General features: G+C 34.2%; 1 protein-coding gene across 12 annotated transcripts in view; it reads right to left on the bottom strand.

Annotated features, from left to right (window-relative positions):
- The window catches only part of EHBP1 (EH domain binding protein 1), a 415,903-nt gene that overhangs the window by 180,339 nt on the left and 217,932 nt on the right, over window positions 1–17,632 (bottom strand). For 11 of the 12 annotated variants that reach the window (XM_079792168.1, XM_079792171.1, XM_079792169.1 and 8 more), the window contains 2 exons: window positions 15,500–15,639; window positions 2,260–2,382 (listed from right to left, as the gene is read on the bottom strand). In XM_079792168.1, the coding sequence (XP_079648294.1) occupies window positions 2,260–2,382; window positions 15,500–15,639 (263 nt within the window). Of the gene's footprint in view, window positions 1–2,259; window positions 2,383–3,039; window positions 3,145–15,499; window positions 15,640–17,632 lie in introns of all 12 variants that reach the window. The other variant, XM_079792166.1, reaches the window with a different exon arrangement.

Genomic DNA, 17,632 nt, shown 5'->3' with positions numbered 1-17,632 from the left:
AGATGTGATATCTAAGATCTTTGTCTACTTTTCCAGGAATGGTAAATCCCAAAATGGCATCTTTGGAATGCCTTTGAAGTCTCTAATAATATTAGCATTATATAATGACAATTTTGGAAATTTTAACTTTCTTAAAGGAACAATATTATATTATTGCCTATTTTATTTCCATATACTAGCTTGCCATCTCAAACTGATACATAATAAATTTTTTCTTTTAAAAGAATGTAAAATGGATTAAATTTTGAAAAGGTCTTTGGTTAGTTACACAAGCAAAAACCACTTAGGGATCTGAAGCACAGAATATCATGAATATAAGAGAACTGGAGCTGTAAAAGCAAATAATAGCACACCATCTTAACAATTGTAACACATTTTTATTTTCCCCAAATACTTTTTTTTTTTTACTTCAGGAAGCAAGTTTTTAATCCATAAAATTAATTCCAGAAAGAGATGTATATTTAAAGAGAAACACTGATTGTCACATTTTTTCTTAGCTCTACAGACATGAGTAAAGATTCTGAGTCAGGCTGGCTAACCTCTCCTATATAGAAATACGATATCACATGATATCTGCTATTCCTTTCTATTCCTCAGAAAATAGGCATACACATATTTAGAAAACTTACTTATTTATTTTGAAATGGAAAGCTCAAATACTGATGTCTCAAAATATCTTGTTAATATTTTTAAAACTCAATATACTCAAATGTATATAATAATCAAGGAGAAGTTGTATAGTCAAAAGAAGACTCTTGATTAGGAATCTTAGCTCTAACTCCATCTCCATTTACCTAAAGTTCTTGTTCAAATCACTTAATTCCCCTGGGCCTCAGCTTCCTAATCTATGAAAATAGGCAGCTGAACTAGATCACCTCTAAGATTTATTGTAACTTTTAAGATTTAAAATATGTTCTTAATATAACTAGCTCACAAAATAAAATTAATTTAAACTTACTAGTTTTGAATCTGATAAGAAGGGAGAAAGTAAAGGAAGAGAAAGAGAAGTGGATTATTAAATAATATTGCTCTTATGGAGTAAATCCTGAAGTTAAAACCTCATTTTCACCATGACTAGTGGCAGCAAAATTCTTTACAGCTCAGGAAGATTTCCTAAGAGCAGTCTAAAAGATGTAAACAGTGATTAGTCATTCTTACATTTACTTTGAACAAACAGAGTTTAATTAAACAGAAGTCTCACTGCTTCAACAGCTTTTGTCTAGGCTTTAAGAGATCAAAACTACTTGGTAAGAAAAATGACCCAGAAAAAATACCTGGGTTTATTACTTCCAATTACATTGTATGTATGACAACAGTGATTTCAGTCTTATCTCTGCTCCTTTATTCACATGCACAACTTACTGTAACCACTGACTAATTCTCAGCCAGAGACATGGAGTGGGAGGTAGAGGGATTCCTCAAACTCTCTGAGGGTGAGGGTGGAGGAGTTGTCTAGAGGGAGAAGCCACCCCACCACGTCAGTAACAGTATGTGCCACAACCTGACCTTACTTGGTCAGACTGCTAAACTAATGAAACTTTACCATATGCCAGCTAGGTAAAATACTTGTTCATGCTCTAGAATTTTAAAAATCAGCACAAAATAAGAAAAACAGGCAATAGCTACTACTATTTTCTACGCCTGTTTATAAGAAATTTGTCTTTTAAGGGAACTCTTGAGTATCTGCTTTAGGAAACCTTATAATTTTTCCAGTAAGAGACAGAACAATGTTATCTCTAACGATAGAGCTTTACTATTTGATCAAACTAACAGACATTTAAAAATAAGCCCCTTCCCCCCAGCAGGTGTGGCTCAATGGATGAGCACTGATCCATGAACCAGAAGGTCAGGGCACATGTAAGGTTGGGGGCTCAGTCCCCAGTAGGGGGTGTGTAGGAAGCAGCCGATCAATGATTCATCACTGATGTTTCTCTCAATCTCTCTCTCTCTCTCTCTCTCTCTCTCTCTCTCTTCTTTTCTTTTCCTCTCTCAGAAACCAATAAAACATATTTTAAAAGTTAGAAATAAATAAATACCCCAAGTACATGTCTATGTACAACTTCCTTTTTTCTTTAAAAATTCAATTGAAGCTACCCAGAATTGCCGATCAATTGCAAGTGGTACTGAACACAATAACATTATCATTAGGGAGAAAAATTACTTTATGAGTCTTTTTAAAAAAAATCTCTTCCTGCCATCACCATTCAAGAGAACCTGACTATATAAAGACTCTAAAAGTACAGAAAAAAAACTTGTTACCTTCTGAGTCAGGATCTTCAAATGGATTTAATTCTGTTACATCAGGATCACCAAATGGATTTAAATCCACAGTGGCCAAATCCTTTTCTGCTTCATCCAAAAAGTTAAGTTTGTTGATAAGCTCTGAAAATAAACATATGTGTTAGTTCACTATGGTTACAGTAAAGCATAATTTCGATCATTCATGAAATTTTTGAATTATAAAAATTCACACTAATAATACCTGCAAATAATAAGAGATAGCATTTTACCAGTGGCAGAATGCCATTCAAGTATTTTGTAGTATACCAACATTTTCATATGAAACAAAACATATACATATTAATTTGAAAACTGTATCAGATAATGAACTAGAGAAACTTTCATCTGAATTTAATTTTATCTAATGAAAAAGTACTGACAGATTTTTAGTAAAACATCCTTCACTCCTAAATATAAATAATTCAAATGGGTTTAATCTAAGAAAATATTTTTTTTAAATAAAAGTGTTACAATATATACAGTAGCTGAAAAGATATGGCCATATTACATGACCAATTATTATCTTACAAGATGTTTTAAAATCACTACCTAATGAGAATCTTGATATAAGGCTTTGCTAAAGATGGCAAGTTCTGTTATGTTGTTGCCTGTTGGTGTACTACAAATTACTAAAGAAAACATCCAAGGAAAAGCACGAAGACAAAACTGACAGCTAAGTATAGACAGAAGTCAAGAGGTAGCAGGTCACAGTAAATACAGGCAGTCAGAAGCAGAAAGAAAGGAAGAAAGCTCTTAGACCTTCAGAGGAACTGGCTGATTTAGCTGAAGGCATATTTGCTTGCTTTATGCAGTCATCTTGATCTTCATCTAAGCTGCTCAGAGCATTCAATTGGTTTACAATTTCTGTAAACAGAAGCCAGTCGAGACAAATGTAAGGTAAGGTCATTTAATTAAAGAGCTGTAGAAGCATGCTGTTACTCAAAAAGACAGAGAGGGGATGCTTGGTTATCAAGAGAATACATTCAGAGAATGTTACTTTGATGAACTTTAACAGAAGCATTTAACTTAAAGTTATGTTGTACCATTTAAGATAGAAAACATTTTATTGTTAAAACTTATATTAGTAATATAAGAGCTATGTTAATAAACACAAAACAAAGATAATAACCCAAGAGGTTGGCATTGGCTTTCAGCAACCACATTTTTCATTTGCAAAATAGTGTTTTAAATGCATATGTTAAAAACAGAATAAAGAGTATCCTCTGCTAACACAAAAAAACATGTATATAATATTGTTTATTATATGACAAATTTAAACTAAAGGTTTTTAGATTACATCTACATGAATCATGAACATAATAAGCACTTATTTATGTTCTAGAGTTTAAAAATCAGCACAAAATAAGAGAAAGACAATAGCTATCATTTTCTACTCCTTTTTCTAAGGAATTTGTCTTTTAAGGGAACTCTTGAGTATCTGTTTTAGGAAACCTTATAATTTATCCAATAAGAGACAGAACAAAAAAGATATGGGTAGAAAAATCTTAAAATAAAAATTCATTTTGTATGTGAATAAATTTTTTACATGAATTACACAGATAATTCTCAATATATGAGATTATAATTCATTGGGTGAAAAAGTGCCTACTGGAGTATTCTAGTTAATTCTTGCTGTTTCCAAAGTTAAAACCTGGGAATAATTTAGGTAATTAGGACAAGCCAAACAGATCTAGATCATTCAAATGGGAAAGAAAGAAAATAATTAGAAATATAAAAAAGTTGTAAATTCAGCATTAAAAATGTTATTCTTTAACACTGTAAATCTAACAGTACATTATAAATTTTATTTGACCCAAATAACACAATACACAGTGTAATAAGGTTGCCTTCATCCATTCGCTTGTTGTTCAACAAATATTTATTTACCACGCTGTGTCAAGTACTATGCTTGATACACAATAATGAAAAAAAGCAGCCGAAACCGGTTTGGCTCAGTGGATGGAGTGTCGGCCTGCGGACTGAGGGGTCCCAGGTTCGATTCCAGTCAAGGGCATGTACCTTGGTTGCGGGCACATCCCCGGTAGGGGGTGTGCAGGAGGCAGCTGATAAATGTTTCTCTCTCATTGATGTTTCTAGCTCTCTATCCCTCTCTCTTCCTCTCTGTAAAAAATCAATAAAAAAAAAGAAAAAAAGCAGACATGGTATTGTCCTTATGGAATTTACTTTCTATAGAAATTAATATTGAAACAGACAATAAATGACTTCTAGATATTAGATGGCCAGAAATATGTGTTATATTTTAGATCTTTGAACTAAATATTTATGAAAAGTTGACAAAGTTATTTCCCTGTTGGAATGAGAACATATATTTTGCATGAATGAAATTGCTTGAGATAGTAAAAGTAAATCATAGAAAATAAGGAGTAAACACAATACCAACTAAACTCTTCATTTGAATTTGAATAAGAGATGAATAGTCAGACTCTTCTTCCATTTTATTTTGCCAATAGTTTTAAACCCCACTCTGACTCAAACTAGCCTAGCCAATTTCTCAGTCGGTAGAATTCATTCATGTTAGATCCTCTACCTCTTACTACTAGTCATTGTCCCTACCACATGAATTCATTCATGTTAGATCCTCTACCTCCTACGACTAGTCATTGTCCCTACCACATTTAGGTACAATGTGGGCATTTATTTAAATACTATTAAGGTAATTTTTAGGAAAATATAACAGAGTGGAAGATCAGTGTTAAATGATTACCAGCACATAATTGATTTATTTTCACTCATTACTAGTTGTGTATTTTAAAAAATTTGCAAATGGTTTGTCTGTAACATTGAAAATATGAAAAATGTTAATAATAACATCTAATATTTATTGAGCAGTAGGAAAAACTTTACATATATTATCAGAATTAATTCTCATAAATACCCTGAGGTATTCTTTGAATATCCACATTTTAGCACATATGTTAGTATCATTTATATTATATCCCCAAATGTACAATTACTTAGTTAAAACATTTAAAAATAATGCCCAAAGATTTTCAGTTTATTACACATTTTTATTATTTATATTCTTAGTTGTAATCTCAATGAAAGTAGAAATCAATAATTTATTTAAACATATAATGAGCATTATAGGGAATACTGAAGAAACATTAGACTTGGTCCTTACATTCAGATCATTAATACTGTTCTATAGTTTTATAGTACAATGTGGGCATTTATTTAAATACTATGAAGATGACTCTATTACATGACTAAATTATTTACATTTTAATTTTTGGGAATGTTTAGAGTATTTCCTCATCATCATGCTTTCAGTAATATCTAAAAACAATGATAACCATTTCCTCATTAACTAATCCAAAGTAATTTCTTCTTTCCATTCACTTCACTAAGTTTTTCTTCCTATCCTAGTTTTCCCTATTCATAGCTTAAATAAATCCTTACTTAAATCCTAGAACTTCTGCTTCTAGAACTTTCATTTATATTAACAGGGGAAAGGTCATTTTAATAATCTATACCAATGTTCCCTTTATTTGGTATGCAAACAAATGTTAATCCAAATCATAACAAGAAGCAAACTCCAAAGAAATACCATTTATCTATCCCATGAACATTTATTAAGTACCTATTAAATGCCTGTAATAGTACCTGCCCTCATGGTTGTATATGTTTGAGGGACAGATAGACAAGTAAAGCAATACACAGTGTATGATAAATATGATACATGTTATGATTGAGATATGCTTCATAGGCTATGTGAAACTAGAAGAGAGACTTTGAGGTCAGGAACACCTTCTGAACTTACTCAAATGTGAGCTAAATTAGATAGACAGACATTACTATCAAAATAAAAAAGAAAATGGAGGGCACTGCAAATAAGAACATGACATATTTGAGGATCTGCAAGTTGTTTGGGGCTTAAGATGCCAGGGATGAGGAATGGAATAAAATGAGGCTAACGAATGTTCTTATGAAAGTTCATGTGGCCATACTAAAGAATGTATTAGTAAACTTTACTCTGACAGCTCTGGGAATCCACTGAAAGATCAAATTCACATTTTAGAAACATCAGTCCAGGATCAACACGGTGGCATCATTGGAAAAAACAGCACAGGAAGCAAAGGTAAGTAGTTTAGCATCACTACTCTATGAGGTGAGGCACACAATAAATATTGCTAATTAAAGAATAAGAAGAAAGATTTGATAGTTAATTTGACACAGGGTATGGGGAAGGGAATCAAAGATAAGTGCCAGGTTTTTGTCTTGGGTGATTATGTGAATAGTAGTTCTAGCATGGCATGGGGCTATTCGGTTTGGCCATACCAACCTACACGTGCCTCTCATGGAAATAATTCAATTGGCAGTTGCATATGTGGGCATAATTTTGTTATATATTTCTCCTTTTAAAAAAGTATTTTTCTGTTTCTTACAAATTTTCTACAGTCAATATTTTTTACACTTATAATCAGGGGGGAAAGTTAAATAAATTAAAAGGAGATTTACAACAAAAATTTATTCCCAGATTTTTATTTTTTTAAGTGGAAAGCTTTCCCAGTAATATACTACCCTGACCAAAAAAAATTCCCTGGACCAATCTATATACATAAAAGGCTAATATGCAAAGTGTCCCCTTGGGAGTTCAACCGGGAGTTCGATGACTTGCTATGATGTGCACTGACCACCAGGGGGCGGCGGAGAAGGAAGGAAGAAAGGAAGGAAAGCCCCGGCCGCAGCCAGGGAAGGGAGGCTCCAGCTGGCAGCTAGGGAAGGGAGGCTCCAGCTGGCAGCTAGGGAAAGGGAGGCTCCGGCCGGCAGCCAGAAGGCCCCAATCAGTCCTGATCACCTGGCCTAGGGACCCTACCCATGGACGAATTTCGTGCACCAGGCCTCTACTATACTTATATAATACTTTATTACTCAGTAAAGCACTGGTTTGCCAAAAATTTACATATTTGGAAAATGCTAATAATGCTATGTTATAGCACAAACAAATTTCTACCCTATTCTTCTCAAACTGAGCAATAAACCCATACTAAGCACATACGAAGCACATTTAGTTATCGTAACAGTGTGTCAATCTGAATTTGCTTCAACAGTGGTGAGAATGAGAAGGAAAACTAAATTAGGGGCAGGCAATCCAAGCAAAGGGTCAAGTAATTTGAGACTCTTCTTTACTGTTAGGAAGGCAAAAGAAGATAGAAATTGACCACCAGAGATTACCACACTGAATAAAAAAAGGGGGAGGGAGCAGTTATACAAAGAGTGGGGGGCTTTTCCCTTTAGGAAAGTCAGTAGCTGAGTTAAAAAAATAATACTAAATTGCCTGAAACAATAAGATACCTGCAAATCTTGCATGTTCAACATTCTTCTCTTCAAAGTATAACAAAATTCAGTACAAGGATATCTCATTTTAAGATAGTAACATTTCAACTTCTGGCAGAAATTGAGATTCAAAAGATGTTACTTTTCCCACAGGCTTTAGCCCATAAACATTTTATTGATTTTAGAGAGAGAGGAAGGGAGGAGGGAGGGAGGGAAGGAGGGGAGAGAGAGAGAGAGAGAGGGAGAGGGAAAGGAAGAGGGAGAGGGAGAGGGGGAGAGGGAGAGGGGGAGAGAGAGAGGGAGAGAGAGAGAGAGAGAGACAGACAGACAGACAGACAGACAGACAGACAGACATCAATGTGAGAGAGAAACATTGATCGGTTGCCTCCTGTATGCACTCTGCCTAGGGATTGAACCCACAATCTGGATATGTACTCTGACCAGGAATCAATCCAGTGACCCTCTGAAGGTAATTAAAGAAGACTTTAATAAATGAAGAAAGATTCTTTGTTCACATTTAGGTCTCTAATATATTTTGAGTTAATGTTTGGGTATGGTGTGAAGTACGAATTGAGGCTCATTTTTTCCACAAGGACATCTGGATGTTTTAGCATCAATTGTTGAAAATACTTTCTTTTCTTCACTGAATTATACTGCACTTTTGTTGTAAATGCATTGACCAAATATGTTTGGGTTTTTCAGGACTCTGTTTTGTTCCATTAATCTGTCTGTCATATGCCAATACCACACTATCTTAATTATCATAGCTTTAAGTAAATCTTGATGTAAGGTAGTATTAGAATAATAATTCTTCTCTTTTTCAAGATTATTTTGGTTATTCAGGTCCTTTGCATTTCCAAATATATTTTAGAATCAGCTTTTCAATTTTAATTTTTTAAAAAAGCCTGGTAGGATTATGAATGGCATTGAGTTGAATTACAGATCAATGTAAGTACTAATGACATCTTAACAATATTGTCTTCTAATATGTGAACCACTAATTTCTCTCCATTTATTAATTTCTCTCTCTTCATTAATTACTTTTAGTAATGTATTACAGTTTTTTCACCTTTTGTTATATTTATTTCTAAGAAGGCTATGTTATGTTTAGCCTCCATTATAAATGAAATTGTTTTGTTAATTTCATTTTCCAAATGTTAGTTGTTCATATATAAAAATACATATTTTCCTACATTGATCTTGTGCCCTGTGCTGGGCTAGGATTTCCAGAATAATGTTGAATATAAGTGGTGAGAGCAAATATCCTTGCCTTGTTTCCAATCTTAGGAGGAAAGTGTTCAGGATTTCACCATTAGGTATGATGTTAGCTGCAGCTTTCCACAGATGCTTTTATCAAAATAAAGATAATTCCCTTATAATAAAACTTTGCTGAGAAACTTGGTATTGAATTTTGTCAAATGTTCCTTTGAGATAATTACATGGCTTTACTCCTTCTATTAATATGGTTAAAGCAATCTTACATTCCTAGCACAAATCCTCAGCAAATACTTATTGGTACTTAAAATATTATTTGTTTCCTGGTTCCTACCCTAAGTAAATATTGGAGAGCTTCTAACTTCTTCAGATCTCACTTCCATTCTGACTGTGAAATGAGCTCTCAGTATCTGCAGAATTATAAGTCCTAAGGGGAATGATAGAGAATGTTCAGCTGTCAGTAAAAACAAAGCAGCGTCACAGTTTAAGAGTGAAACAGAAAGTAGGATAAATTTATAATATGTATCTTCTGCCACTTCTTCTACTCTGTGAGGTGACACATATTTGAGATCTGAACACTCAGAGGAGATATTCTTGCTGACTTCAGTCTCTTATTCTAGGTCTCAAAATCCTTTAAAAAGGAGATAGCTGTGGTGCCTTAGAAGCCTTTTATCTCAAAAAAAAAAAAAAATCAGAAATAACCCCATCTCTCTGTTTCTACCCTACTTCCCATCTAACTAACAGATTAATTATTCCAGAAATTCTCATCCTTTACACAGACCTCCAGAATATATTGCCTTTTTTAAACTTTATAGAGTCCACAATAATCCTATGACTTCTTTATAGGTACTGGAGGGTATATGCTCAGGTAAAAACCAGAAGCAAATTAATGGATGTATTCTCTGACCAGAGTCCCAAGTTTATTCTAAGGAACCTTCAAATGAAAGGAGGGAGACCTACTTATGGCCATTCACAGCCTTCTTAAGTACAACATTTAATCTCAGAGGGCTGAGTCATACCATAATCAACTCTAGCTCCTCAAATATGAACTGTAATCTCTTCTATTACAACCTATACTATAAGATTATGTTCCTTGAAGGTAGCCAATATATCACTCTCTCTTCCTCCCCCCAAGTTAACTTTACCAACTAAGAGAAAAAGATGAACAAACAACAGGCACATTACTTATGGTAAAAATGAATCCTGATTTATAAATTGCATCAGGATGGGAGGACTCTTAATGGAAGGCCATAGTTTTAGCTTCTCTGATTACAGAGACTAATAACTGGGCATGTCCCTTACGCAGACCTGAGAAATTATGCTTATTAAACTGTTACAAACGATATCAGCTCTTTGAACAGCATAAAGATTCTAAGGTAATCCATGATGCAACTATGTGGATCTTGTCCCCTTGTACTCAAGTTGTCATTTGAGTACAGAGGTCAAAGAATAGCACGTGGGCTGCTGTGAGGACCCCAGTAAAAGATGAATGCTCTGCTGGCATGCTGTTTCCTGTCCAATATTCTTCTAAGTGAATCTAATGCTAAGTTTGACCTATTCAGGTCATGAGAGTCTGAATGTGTGGTTAAGCCTACAGAGAATATTTGGTGATCTCTGCAACAACTAAAAGTATAACAGGGGCCTTGCAAGTGTCTGATAATATCTGGTTTCCCTGATACTGTTTTGCTATAAACTGTTTCAGTTAAACCTGATTTTCTGAGTTGTATTCAATAGGACTTCAACATTTATGCAGGAGTCTTTCTCTTCCTGTTGTGTGTTCAAATATTCAACATGCTTACCAATGATGATATTACCAAAGTCTGGTTCAAGCACTATGAGGGTTCTGTATAGATGGAGGTACAGATTATTTTGAAACCATAAACAATTTCTAATATGGGCTACAGTATTATAAAATTTCATATGATTATGAAAGTAAACTTTTCACTAAAAGGCTTTGTTTCTTTAACACCAAGGTCTATCACTCCCACTACATTTCAGTTATTTTTTCAATTGCAATTCAAAATTCCCTTGCCCATTCACTGGTGCTACACTTCTGTAGAATGCAGCTATACATGTAGCATCAATAAAAGCTTCCTGCCTAAGAGCCAGTCCCAAAATGTTTACAGTTAGCAGTGAATTCTGCCTCAGACAGAAAAGGGTAGAGACATTTGACTAGTCCAATATAGATACGATGAATTTACTTTTCTTTTAGAAAAGACTGTAATTTCATAAGATATATTATGTTAATTACTACTGCCTAATAGCAATGTTCCACAAGAAATCACTGACTACATGAATAGCCTCTAGGTGTCAATCTAAGAGATACACAAAATAATTGTAACAATCTGTTTCTTCAAGAAGGTTGCAACTTAGTTGGGTAATAATATACCTATATGATTTTATTGATATAATGTGATTGCATTTTATGTATTTACAGTGCAATATAAGGATATAATATAGGCAGAATATAAAATAATCATTCCTTCCTTTTAAAAAACTGTGTCAACAATTTCAGAGCTGAAAGGATATGTGAATGTAAGCTGTGCTTTAAGTTATTGCCACTTTAGCTGGTAAATAAAAATACCCATAATACTTTATTTGTACCATGTTTATAAAACATTTGTTTTGTTTACTCTTCAGCTATTATTTTAACAGTACTGCTGTTAATTTTTAATAAATTTTTTATTATCTTAAAACTACTTTACTCAAACATTTTTAGAGTAGTAGTGCTGATGCTTAACAAAATAATTCCTGAAAGTTATTAAGTTTGAAATGGAATTTGCATATGCTAAAAAAAATGCAACTTAGGAAGCCAAACAACTGCCATGAAATGCTGTTCTATTAATTTAAGTGACTGTACTCTGAAAATAAAATAGAAAATACAGATGGAAAAAATGCAACATCAAAGCAAAAATTTATTACAATAATTATGGGTTTACTTAGAATATGCATCTACTCACCCCTGGTCCCCATCTATCTTTGCTCCTTCAACACACATTTTACATTCATTACTTTTGGAAAACTAGTCTTGAATTATTTAAGGTTTGATTTATGTGTCTCCTCCTGATCCCATTCCTTCCATAAAATGGGACCACACTACCCTGAATAAGATAGTACATGATTAAAGGTAAAAATGAATTCAATAAGATAATAAGCCAGAGTTATCAATATGGGCTACAATAGGAGAGAGAAACCCCAATTCATTTACTTATGACCTTTCAGTTAACATATATTAAATTCTCAATATGTTCTAGACAGCGTGCTAGAAGCTAGAGATGAAAAAAGGACTAGAACACAGTATTTCATAAAATAGGGAAAAGAAAATATAAAAATAATGGGAACATTCCAAAGAAATATTGAATCATCACAAGTTATATTAAATCACTTTTTTTCAATTATGATTGAAGAATTTTACACTATCTAAAAAGAAGTTACTCCTTTGGCAGAAATTTTAAAAAATAAGGTATATTTAGGTGCGTTGCCCATTTTTTGATTGGATTGTTAAGTTAGTTGTATGCGTTCCCTATAAATATTGGAGATTAAACCCTTATCAGAGATAACATTGGCAAATACACTGAGTGGCCAGATTATTATGATCTCTGAATGCATAATAATCTGGCCACTCAGTGTGTGTACACACACACACACACACACACACACACACACACACACACATATATTAGAGGCCCGGTGCATGAATTCGTGCATCGGTGGGGTCTGGCCAGCCTGGCCAGGGGGAGGGGACATGGGCAGTTGGCTGGCCTGCCTGCTGGTGGAACTCCTGGTCGAGGGGACAATTTGAATATTAGCCTTTTATTATATAGGATATACACTGAGTGGCCAGATTATTATGCGTTCAGAGATCATAATACTCTGGCCACTCAGTGTATGTTCTCCCATGCAGTGGGCTTTCTTGTTGTTTTGTTGATAGTTTCTTTTGCTGTGCAGAAGCTTTTTATTAGATGTAGTCCCTAGTTTCCATTCCCCTAGGAGCTGTATTGGTGAAGATATTGCTTCGGCATATATCTGAGATTTTGCTGCCTGTGTATTCCTCTAAGATTTTTATGGTTTCCCAAAACTAGAAACACCAATCAGAAAGGATATACTAACATGCACCCCTACATTCATAGCAGCAAATTTACAATAGCTAAGATTTGGAAACAGCCTAAATGCCCATCAGCAGATGAGTAGATTAAAAAAACTGTGGTATATCTACACAATGGAATACTATGATGCTGTAAAAAGGAAGGAACTCCTACCATTTGCAACAGCATGATGGACCTGGAGAGCATTATACTAAGCGAAATAAGTCATTTGGAGAAAGATAAATATCACATGATCTCACTCATTTGCGGAATATAATGAACAACATAAACTGATGAGCAAAAACAGATCCAGAGACAGAGAAGCATCGATCAGACTGTCAAACCTCAGAGGGAAGGCAGGGGAGGGTGGTGGGGAAGGGGAAGAGATCAACCAAAGAACTTGTATGCATGCATATAAGCATAACCAATGGACACAGACACTAGGTGGGGGAGGGCATGTGCGGGGGAGAGAGGCAATGCGGGGATAAGGACACATATAATACCTTAATCAATGAAGAAAAAAATTAAAAACAAAAAGGTATGTTTAAGAAACAATGGTTGCTATGGTATGAATGTTTGTGTCCCCCAAAATTCATATACTGAAATCCTAATTCCCAATGTGATAGTATTAGGAGATGGGGCCTTTGGACAGTGTTACTAGGTCATAACAGTGGAGCCCTTATGAATGAGATTAATGCCCGTATAGAAAAGGCCCAAAAGAACAAGCCTGCCCATTTCCACAATATGAGGAATACAATAAGGAGTCTGTGACCCAGAAAAGGGATCTCACGCAATCATGCGAGCACCCTGATTTCAGACTTCCAGCCTCCAGAATTGTGAGAAATACATTTCTGCTGTTTATAGGCTATCCAATCTATTGTATTTTGTTACAGCAGGCCAAATGAACTAAGACAATGAACTATAAAATCTAATTATTGAATACCTTCATTAAATCTGTATTTTGCTAAAAAAATAATGTCCTTTCTTTTCCTTTCAACCAGCACAGAACTTGTGACGATTTGTTATCACTAATTTTTCCCATTACTATGATTAAAACAATACAATATAGCTCAAAACAGCTATGTAACTGTGTGGGTATTTTATTCCTACTTATGGTACTAATGTCTAACTGATAATTAGTTTTAACTAAAAGCCATCAACAAAGAACAAACTGTATCCTCCAATTAAAAGATAAAATTATATCCCACTGGAATTATAAAAACTCATGCTATAAAAAAGTGCCTGCATTTATAAATGGTATAGTATTAGCATAAAGGATCGAGTGGTCAAGCTTAAGAGGGGAGTTGGCATGAAAGGCTTCTCAGACTATGTGGCAACAGAATTAAAATCTGAAGGACAGGCAGAAGGTCACTGGTAGTGGTAGCAGAAGAACACCAACTTGATGTACTCCAGCTAGCCAAATAAAACAGAGATCTCAAAGACAGGAAAGATATGGCATTTTAAAAATAACTATATAATTGTTGCTGACATCATTTAAACATAATGCAAATGTCAGCATTAATTATTGGGGGGAGAGGGGGAAATCCCAAAATGTTATTGAAATAAAAATAATAGCCAGAAGGGGCTAGAGGAGGTGTTGTAATTGATAAGTCCCTATGTAATCATTCTTGTCTTAAAATTTTGCCTGATGTATATATATTTAGTGCTTTATTTTCACTCCAATAATAAAGGCATAACATCAATTCATTAAGTGTGATAGCCAGATTGCCAATAAGTATTTATTGATCAATTAATACAAAGAGGTTCTAATCACTTAACATTTTAGTAGTAGTTTGATCAAACCAACTATAATGAATAATTGCATGGAAGATTTTAGATATAAGATAAAACGTCCATGCACTAGGAGAAGGTAGCTAATGCAAATTCTCATTTCTTTATTTATAAAGGATTCATTCGAACATTGACAAAGTAAGTATGAATATATTCAGGCTATTTTATATTATAATTAGTAGTTCTAGTAAAGTTCTATGCTTTCTTAACTGAACTTGGACATGATCTTAAACTGCTGAAATTTGTTATTACCAGCAACATGCAAAGTTTTCAGAGAGCTAAATGGGATATCCTATATAATAAAAGCGTAATATGCAAATTGACCGAACAGCCGAACAGCAGAACCACCATCCAGATGACCATCCAGATGACCATCTGGGACCATGCTATGACATTTACTGGTGCCAGGCCGGCCAAGGCAGGCGCAATGTGATTGGTCAGGGGCCCGGCCATCACCCATGATCACCCTGTAGAGGGAGGCCCAGGCCACCAGCTAGCATAGCAGGGCAATCAATCAGGGGGGCTCCATGATTGCCCTGCAGAGGGAGGCCCAGCCCACTGACCAGCGGGCTGCAGCAGGTGGGAGGGGCCTCCCTGTGTGAGGGAAGCCCGGGTCCCAGGTGCCAGAGGAAAGCCTGTGCCGGCAGCCAGGGGAAGGAAGGCCTACTCTTGTACCAATTTCATGCATCGGGCCTCTAGTTAGATTATAAAGGCTTAAGGAAGAAAAAATGCCTTGTTAGTGAAACTGTGTTTCCTGGGAACTAAGAATAAGCTTTCAACTTTACCAAAAAAAAAAAAAAAAGATAAACTTACAGCTTAATAAAACCAACCTGTAATTTTTGCTGCCTTTTCCTCTTGGTCCACTCGGTTCTCATCATCTTCTTCATTATCTTCTTCAAAGTCATCTAAATTCCCAATATCAGCCTGCTTCATACTCATCAAACTAGCCAAACTTTGCATGTCTTCATCCCTACATTAATAATTTATAATATAATACATAGTTCATTAAATGACATTACTTGAAAAAGAACTGATGCTTAACAAATATTAATATATTCCTTTTTTGTACATTAATAAGTCTTTTTAAAGCTATATAATACTATTGAAAACTCTAAACACTCATTTATTAATTTTTAAACAGCATGTTTAATTAGTAAAAAGCAAACAGGATTAAAAACTAACTGGTTAGGAGTTACATTAATTCTGTGCTGCAGACATATGGAAGACTAAAATTTTCTCTATGGGATTAAAGTAGGGTTTCTTAACCATGAATTCTGCAAACAAAAACTTGTTTCATAAAACAATGAGATAATTGGCAAATCAGATGAGATCTAGACTTTAAAATATTTAAATTTTCATAAGGAATTAAAATAGAAATTCTTAATCTGAAGCCCATGAACCCTTTTGGTTTTGTGAACTGGAGGAAAAAGAAGTAGAATAAAGCCCTGTAAATTATATTTAAATCTTATTTAAAGGTGCATTTTTCTGAAAGGGGCTATAGTTGTTCAAAAGTTAAAGAACTAATGTAATACAAAAAAGCACCTTAAGACAAAGTCTAGCCTTTTTAAGAATTACAAGATAGAAAATGACCTGCGTTGATTGAAAAGAAAAAATTTACATTAAATACTGTAAACATTAAAAAATTTAAGTTTTCCTGATCTATCATTTTCATCTTAAATTTCAAACAAACTACAGTGAATGAAACATATTTCTAACAAACTAAATTTTAATCAGGTATACTTCCTCAAAACTCAGAAAGCCAAATTAAAACAGTTTCTCATGTTCTTAGCACAATATAATAAAAAAACACACACTAAAGTCTCTTATGTAAATATTCATTTTTCTAAATATAATATGATTTTGCAGACTAAACTGGTTTTTAGAAATTCTTTGCATTTTATCTCATATAAGCTTAGAATTAAAATAATTTCCCCATTTTAAAATAAGTTAGTAACACTAAGTCTGCATGAACAAAAAAAAGTTATGTTACATTATATAAATGCCTTACAAGTTGCTCACCTATCAATGAGGATAATTTCAAGATATATTATTCTTAAAATGCTAATTTGCTTAATTTTACCTATTTAATTTCCTCATCTTTTAAGGCTGAACATTGTTCTTTGGGAAAGGTAAGGAGGCAAGAGGGAATTTAGGGTGTTTGAGAGAATGCTTCACTCAAACTGAGATATTTGGTTTGACTGAATTTCCTCTCACTCACATTTCTGTGAATGGTACTGATTAACTTACTGCTTCTGCCCAGTGGAAAGGAGTCCACCTTCAAAGGATCTTCTCTGATTTTGTTTTCTCTCTTCTTTCTCTATTTCCTTACCTTTCATTTTGGCTTGGATTTCAGGATAAGGTCTTTATTTTTAATTTCTCAATGTTTAAGTCTATAATTTATGATCCTGATATGAAAGACTAATGCTTCCATTCTGCACTCTCTACCACTCACTTAGAAGCAAACTTTCCAGAGAAGAGGCTTATGTTATCTACCAAGTCACTTGCGCCCTGGAGATGAGTGCCAAACATCTCATTCTGACGCACAGTATTCAGTCTAATCAGTTAAGTAGACATGACCAATTATAGTAACCACATTTCACTAGGTCAAATACATTCAGAAGTGTAATTCAGATTGGATTGTAATGTTTATAGGTGCCTTCTTCCCCTCACCTTTTAAGTCAAGGTGTAGAATTTACATTTACATTTTCCATTCTAAATAGGTACTAACAGTTTCACTATACCCAAAACATGCACTTACCCCATGATTTAACTACAGTGAATGTTACTTTTTTTTCTAACCTGTTCTAGGTATGTTCACCTCATTTTATCCAGCTATAATGTTAAGTCTTTTAGGAAACTAGAAGTGGGTATAGAAATTATCTTTGTACAATGCCTATTGAGAGCTTTAGAAGTGATTTTTGAAAAGGATAGTGATTATAACAAAGTGTGTCTACCTGTACACC

This window comes from Cnephaeus nilssonii (assembly GCF_951640355.1).
Source record: "Cnephaeus nilssonii genome assembly, chromosome: 15".
Lineage (NCBI taxonomy): Eukaryota > Metazoa > Chordata > Mammalia > Chiroptera > Vespertilionidae > Cnephaeus > Cnephaeus nilssonii.
The sequence above is the reverse complement of the archived record's forward strand: the minus strand, read 5'-3'. Positions and strand labels throughout refer to the sequence as shown.